The sequence below is a fragment of the Loxodonta africana genome, chromosome 19, assembly GCF_030014295.1.
Source record: "Loxodonta africana isolate mLoxAfr1 chromosome 19, mLoxAfr1.hap2, whole genome shotgun sequence".
Classification (NCBI taxonomy): Eukaryota; Metazoa; Chordata; class Mammalia; order Proboscidea; family Elephantidae; genus Loxodonta; species Loxodonta africana.
Genome location: NC_087360.1, coordinates 51,730,494 through 51,738,107, shown reverse-complemented (window position 1 = coordinate 51,738,107; position 7,614 = coordinate 51,730,494). Strand labels below are relative to the sequence as shown.

Sequence of the window (7,614 nt, the reverse complement as noted above, 5' to 3'; positions counted from 1 at the left end):
AAGCAACAAAAAAATATTTTTGTATTCTCATGAAGCTTACTTCTAGTGAAAGACAATAGACAAGTAAATGAGTAAACATGGCAAACCCTGGTAAGGCTAATACTTTAGATGGGCAGTCAAGGAAGTCCTCTGAGAAAGGGATAAGTGAGCTGCCGCCTTGTTGACAAAAGTATGTGAGTCCATCTAAAGCTATGACAGCAGAGTGTTCTGCTCAGAGGAATAGCAAATGCAAAGTTCCATGTAAAGTGTTCAGCCCAGCTGGACCTCAGAAATAAACAGAAAAAAGATTTTAGCACCAGACTAACCTGGGGCCTGGTCCCTCCTCAAAACACCAGTGAAAAAACAATGCCCTAATACACCTGCATTTTTAGGAAGTTCTATTTTTAGCTCAGTTGCACTAGCCCCCAGAACAACACAACACACAGAGCCTTGAGATGAAAAAGATCAACTCTTTCCCCACCCCCCAGACTTAATCTCAATAAAATTATCTTGCCATCCCTGGAACACTATGGAGAAAGGTCTGGCAAAGGAGAACTGAAATGGGTACCAAGGATTTAAAAAAATACAACAAAAGGTCAAAACCCTAATGTAGCAGCTATTTCTAGGGTTCATTCCCAGAGTAGTTATTATGTATAACTCTTTTATGTAGAAGTCAGATGCTTACAGAGGGGCTAAGCTCTTCAGATAGGCAATCCGGACCCCAAAAGGCAGCTCTGGGGCTCTGATTCACAGACCACCAGAAGTGAGAGAGATCACTTGGTCCTCAGCAAACATTTAACACAAATTATGTGTACTGACAGGTCTTTCTTCTTATGACCATGCCAGACATCAGAAACAGGTCACTGCCCTCTCTCTCCTGAGCCCAGATAGGGTAACGTTCTCAACATGGTGTCCTGCACAGCTGCTAACATTCATCAGAAATGACACATGAAGGGAAACCCATTTGTCATCCCAGATCTAACCCTATGTCCCACTCTCCCTACCTCTGTGCAAAGATGAGGAAAGGGAGGCCCAAGCAGACCGCTCACATTGCATACAAGCCAGAAACATGGGGTTCACATACCACTACTGAAGTTCTCAGTCACTTGTAAACATCCATCTGTAAATAAATAATCGCACACCTATACAATTGTCAAGTTTCACAGTCTGGCCCCTTAAGAAGTGGCTTCTTTTTTTTTGAGTCATCCAAACCTGGGTAGGCTCAAAGTGCATAGGAATGAAACTGGAACACAATCAGTGCAAATATATGGATTAGGATTTTCCACGCCAGACTTTTTTCATTCTACTTGTGTTTTGGTTCTTCAGTCTCTTCCAGGTAACCCTAGTAAACAAACTAGTTAAATTTCCCTTTTTTTTTTTTTCCCAGTTGGGTTTCCCATAATACATAAAAATATATAAATATAAAGATCCACATCATACAGTATTAATACGGCCACTACCAATTGCCGTTGAGTTGATTCCAACTCATGGTGGCCTACGTGTGTTGGAGTAGAATTGTGCTCCATAGGCTCTGTGACCTTTCAGAAGCAGGTCACCAGGCATTTCCTTCAAGGCACTTCTGGGTGGGTTCGAACTGCCAACCTTTCAGTTAATAGCTGACAGCTTAACTGTTAGTGCCACCCAAGAACACTAGACACAATTAAATATAAATATAGCAACGTACATGGATCTTGCAATATAAGTTAAAATTTTTTTCCTATGATGTTAAAAAGTGCATAAGTTGAAAACAATGAGATCCTGAAAACAACTGTCCAGACCCACAGAAACATGTGAGTATACCATAAGTAGAATCATACATTTCTACAGTTTGCTTATCATTGCCAATATGTCAAGAAAATTATTCCAAAAAGAATTCCAGAACATTTTAACTGCTGTATAGTATCTGAAGGCCGTTTATTCGTGTACTGTTCATGTTAGATTTTTGGCTATTTATTCCAGGCTGGTGTCTGAAGTGGGTCATGAAGCAATTCTTTCATTCCTGTACACACACACATATCATTGGTGGCTGTCCTGGATTCTGCGTAGGTGTACTTTCCGGAGAGCAACAGGTAGTCCTGAATTCTCTCTCTTGCATTTCTTTGTCCTTGTGTTTCCAAGGCATCCAGCAGGGTGTTCACAGAGGCATCCTTCCCTGTCTTTTGGTGCCACTGGACCAGCATTTTGTAGTGCTGTTCGGTGATATCTGTTTCACTGGCTCTGGCCATTTCCATCTCATTGTCTGTGAGGCCCATCTGCCGCATGACTGCCTTCCAGGAAGCTAAGGGCACTTCTTTTATGAAGTAATCAAAGAATGACCTTAGAGCTGTGTGAGATTTAAAGTCAGAGAGACAGTGAGGTTAGATGGGATGCACTTCAGAAAGGGCAGAGAACCCTAAGTTAGGCCTAGGCCCCCACGGTAGACACTGATGACCCCCCTATTGTAGTCTGCCTGCTGCTCCACGTCCCCCACCTGCTTCCCCAACTGCAGAGGATGAGACATCACTGCCTGGCCCTCGCCACGTCCATGGCACTGGGGGACAGTCAAGGTCGACAGAGAGCCCTGACCTAGGGGAGGGCTGACACCCGACTTGAGAAGGCAGGATGGGCCCTGATGGAGAAAGAAAGCGACCTATGGCACCAGCCAGAGGAAAAGGACAGACCATGGGTGCAACAGGACCTCAAAGGAGGGACACTGCTTGGCTGTGCTTGTCATGAGAGTCAGATCCCTGGGCTGGAGCACCTGCCTTAGTGGAAAGAGCAAGGGCCTGGAGGTAGGAGATCTCTGGGTTTATCCCAGCTTGACCTCACTGACACTGAAGCAGACCTACTAGGGGCAAGTAAACTCTGAGCAACAGTTTAATCCGTAAAATGGAGCAAATGAGGGATTAAATGAGATGCATGTGAAATGCACTGATATTGCCATCCAATAGTTATATAAGGAGAGTCGTAAATATAATGTCATATTTCCTCATCTACATTAGGAGAAAAAAGGTGACATTAATTTTAGTAGTACATTTTATGTAGCTCAATATATACAAAATACTATTTGTACACGTTATCAAGATACAAAAAATATTAACGAGATATAATTCATTCATCTTTTACATGGTACTGCCCTGAACAAAGGACTTACTTTCAGCGGGGTCTGCACCATTCACTACAACCAGCGGCACCCTTCTCATCTGAGACCCTTCAGCATTACCCTACAAAACACAGTGGAGAAGTCAGGAGCCCTGGATTCTAGAACTGACCCTGACACCCAGCCAGCTGTGTGACCTGAGGAACGCCAGTGCCCCCTGTGGGACTGACTGGAAACAGAGCTAAACCTCCTAGCCTGAGTCCCTCACAGGCTGTTTGCTTGCTTGTTGAGGCATACCTGACACGCAGTGAGGTACATACATCCTACATATTCTGTTCCAGTTCAGACAACTGTTCACCCCTGTGTAAACAATACCCAAACCAAGAGACAGACCATTTCCACCACCCCAGAGAGTACCCTTCTGCCCCTCTAGTCAATTCCCATGCAGCCCGACAGGAGACAACTGGTCCTCACAGCCTTTTATGAGACTCAAATAGAATATGTATGTGGGCATTTTGGAAAATCTAAAATAGGGTTTATTTCAGAACGCAAATGTGCTTTGATTAATAATAACGTATCATATCAATAGTTTAAATAAGAAGAAAACGAAAGCACCAGAAAACGTCAATGGAGGTTGAAATTACTTTTGGTAACCTTAACCACCAATTCTGATTTTTGAAAACAGGATAGGAGAGTGCATCCATAATGAAAGGGTTTTCTATATCAAAACAGGAGTGAAGGTCATTCTTTGTGATAAAGCACTATAGGCCTTCCCTGCAACGTCAAAGTAAGACCAAACGCCTGCACTCTCTCAGCACGCTGAACGTTATTCTGACTGTTCTGGCTTATGAGCAAGACATGAAACAAAAATAAGGGGCATGAGTCTTGGAAGGGAACAGATAAAATTAATTAAGTTACAATAAAATACTTGCACCGATGAATATTATCTTCTTTGATAAGAAAAATATTGAATATTGATTAGATCTTAATGCTTACCAGACTAATCTGCATATTCATATGCATGTATATATAGAGGGCATATACACAATGATTTTAGCAAAGAATCACAAGGTATTATTATCAGAGTTACTGCAAATAAAAAGCACCAGGGGGCTAGGGGACAAGTAGGGAGGCTTTTTTTAATTACTGAGGGCCTTCTTATGTTATTGACATTTTCCTACAATGGATATGTATTGCACTGTTTCTAAAAACATCAACACTGGTTAATCAGGATAGGGTATTATTGATTTTTTTTCATTTAGTATATTTTCTCAATATTAAAAAAATGTGTTGTTGATGCACAAAAGTTAAGGAAACAGAATGGTCTAGGTGGAAAGAGATGATTGTCTATGTAAACATTTAACATGTGATAAAGGAGCCAAAAGCAGAGGGAAATAGGAAAATCTGTTGCTAAGCGGTATTATAGAAACAACACAGTTACCGAGAACAATCGGGGTAGCTCCTCACTTCATGTTGTATCACAAAATAACTTCTGTTGAGCTTATGCTAACAATCACATTTTTAATTAAAAAACAAACCCTAAGGAATTAGAGAAGCTCACGTTATCTTTTGTTGGGGAAGGACTTTCTAAACTTACGAGTAATGAAATAATAAATACATGAAGATATTTAACTATTGAAAATGTAGATGTTCTGTGCATTAAAATATCAGCCAAGATGGAAAGGTAAACAAGAAATTAAGAATCTCTTTCCTGTGTGAGAAAATGCCTGTGCAGGAGAGCATGTCTCCATAGAAAGACGCTGACAGACAAGACAGAAACCATAGACAACCAATTAAAGAAACAGATTCACACATCTAGTAAATATGCAACATAGAATGAAAACAAAGAAATGTAAATTTAAGCCAGTAAAATGTTTCCTCCTTAGCAAAAATGAAGACAAAAAAAGCATCCAATATAAGATCAAAACTGATGAACTGTGATGAACCAAACTGTAGATGTGTGTGTGTAGCAAAAAAAGTACTTCTTGATGTTATTCAGAAATTCTACTTCTTTTAAAAGTCACCTATGAACATGATCAGAAATGTGGACAAAGATTCATTTTCAAATATGTACAATGTGATAACTTTGAAATAAATTCAAAATCCCTAATGGTATAAGGATGGCTTACTACATCCATTTCAACCACACAGTGGAATGTTGTGTAGCCCTTATCCAGTCATTCAATGCATATCAGAGTGCCCACTGCTCTAGCTCTGGGGAAATAGTGAGTACAAGACAGACAATAAAAATACACGATGTGACATCAGCATGAGCAGACCCCCCACCACCCACCCCCCCAGGCAGCCCCTTTCACTCAGGTCCCTGGTCTCTCCAACGTCACCACTTCTCCATGCCCCAGGAGAACTGAATGGACATCACCTTCCCTCTTTCTACCAAGACTACAGGGCTAGCAGGAAAGGCCAAGGCCAGGCACAGTGTCACTCACTCACCTGGAGAGGCTCTGCTTCCACTGGGGTCTGTCCCCTGTCACCTGTCACCTCAGTCTGCTCCTGGCCTTCCTCTTCCAGCTCAGGGTCCAGTCTGTTGCTCAGGGCCTCATTTTGAGCATTGTCATGAGTCCCAGGCCCTTCTTGGGAGCACAGCCGCCAGAACAAGACCTAGGGAAGAGGAAGAGCCCCAGTCAGGGTGCACACCCAAGGCCCCTGCACGGACTCTCAGGGCGGGTTGTCCTGCCTTCCCCACCCCTCTTGGGAGTGTCATCCCGGGTGGGTACACAGCTCAGCAAATCCAGGACCCTGGGGTGGTGCCTAAGGTGAGTTCAGCACCCTGACTAACACACCCTCTCCCTCCATGGGTGCCCATGAGGGTCTCTCCCAAACATGAGAAGGACAGGACTCCAGCGCCACAGCTGGTCAGTTGGGAATCACTTGGGCCACCTGCCATCTCACAGTCATCTCAGAGCCACCAGGCAATGCTGGAGAGCTGTCAGGCCTGGGCAGGGGAAGGGAGCACAGGACACATCAGGAAGTCAATCCTTCCCGCTCCCTGCTGGGACTGTCTGTGGGTTGGGAAGCAGCTCCTGAAAGCCGATGTCCCCAGCAAACGAACACACCAACTCACTCTGTTTACGTATTTGGAGGCCATTCCACAACCTGGAAGAGAAGGAACATCTCCTTTAGCAAGTGGGGAGGGAGGGCCCCTCTCTGCAGCTCCAGCCTCCTCCCAGGGCAGGGCCAGCTGGCAGTGCAACTACTGGGGACTCAGACTCAGAATCAAGAGCCCTGGGCTGGCAAACTCAGTGTGTGAGGATGATGGGGATGAGCTGTTTCCAATTCTGGGGGTATCTCAGGGAAGGGAGTGAAGGTGGGAAACAATAAAGTCACCCCACCAAGAACCTAGGCTCCTCTGCCCTGGTGTGAAGAAAAGGGCCTGTCCAACTGGACATGGACAGGGAGGCAAGGGGACCATCAGGTGAGGGAGCTGGGTGTGAATGATCCCGGGCAGATGAGGGCAAGATGAGGCGATTGGCAGAAAGTGACCCAGCAGCCAGCTCCTCCTTCCCTCCCACCAAACCATACCTTGAAGAATGCGCCTCCGAAGAAATACCAGAAGGGCCAGGGGCACCAATATAACCACTGAGATCCAGATCGCATGGTATCTAAAGCCTGAGGAAGGAGAGGCAGTAGTGGGAGTCTTCAGGCCAGTGGTTACTGGCTCTCCAGAAACCATGGCTTCCCCAGTGGCTTTGGTACCTTCTTCTCTGGGGACACACTTCAGGTCACTCCAGGGGGTACAGGGACTGTACTGAACTTTCCCATCCGGGCACCTAAGAGCAGACACAGGGAGAAATGAAGGGGTGTGTGAGCAAGAGCAGGTAAGATGAGAAGAAAGAGTAACGCTCCCTCACCAGTGTCCCCCGACAAGTTGTTAGAGAAGAGCCTGGTTCTCAAGCGTCCAGGGTGAGGCCTCCCTCGCTCTCTCTGTTGGGGCTGGGAGAGGCAGCCGAGCATATGCAGTTCAGCCCCTGGGGCTCTCCGCACGCAGTTCTCAGCCTCTAGGCCACACGGTGAACTTCCCGGGGCAGCGAGGGGGTGGCCGCAGCGTCATTGGGGGTTTCAGTCCAGGTGCAGCGTCAGGAGGGGTCAGGAGGGCCGTTGGGCCACAAGCTGAGCCACCTCCTCCATCAACCTTTCCTCACGAGTAGCACTAACCTTTCACCCACTCCCGGCTAACTCACTCCTAACTTCGCTGCTATGGACGGCACAGGGCCCTGGTGGCAGCAGTGGTTAAGCGCTTGGCTGCTAACTGAAAGGTCAGCAGTTCAAACCCACCAGCAGCTCCTTGGAAGCTTTATGGGCAGTTCTGCTCTGTCCTGTAGAGTCTCTGTGAGTTGGAACCGACTTCACAGCAAAGGGTTTTTTGGTATGCAGGGAACAGGCCGGGCCAAGGGTGAGGCAGGTTGAGTCAGCTCAAGGAGTGAAATGTGCTTCACTGTGACTTTCCGGGGCCTTGGGGACATTTGTCCTCATGGTTCCCTTTTCCCTAGTGGCATCACTGGGGTTGGTGTCACCCAGTGCAGTAGCTCATGGTGTCA

The 7,614-nt window shown here is 45.8% G+C and overlaps 1 protein-coding gene across 2 annotated transcripts in view; it reads right to left on the bottom strand.

Moving 5' to 3' along the window:
• Positions 1–1,318: 1,318 nt before the first annotated feature.
• LOC104846102 (tumor necrosis factor receptor superfamily member 10A-like) overlaps positions 1,319–7,614 on the bottom strand; it is a 37,847-nt gene continuing 31,551 nt past the window's right edge. Inside the window, exons 5-10 of one of the 2 annotated variants that reach the window (XM_010592375.3) lie at positions 6,773–6,846; positions 6,599–6,685; positions 6,141–6,172; positions 5,510–5,677; positions 3,113–3,182; positions 1,319–2,302 (exon numbers count right to left, since the gene is read on the bottom strand). In XM_010592375.3, coding sequence (XP_010590677.2) covers positions 1,926–2,302; positions 3,113–3,182; positions 5,510–5,677; positions 6,141–6,172; positions 6,599–6,685; positions 6,773–6,846 — 808 coding nt within the window. In that variant the 3' untranslated portion in view covers positions 1,319–1,925. Of the gene's footprint in view, positions 2,303–3,112; positions 3,183–5,509; positions 5,678–6,140; positions 6,173–6,598; positions 6,847–7,614 lie in introns of both variants that reach the window. The other variant, XM_010592374.3, reaches the window with a different exon arrangement.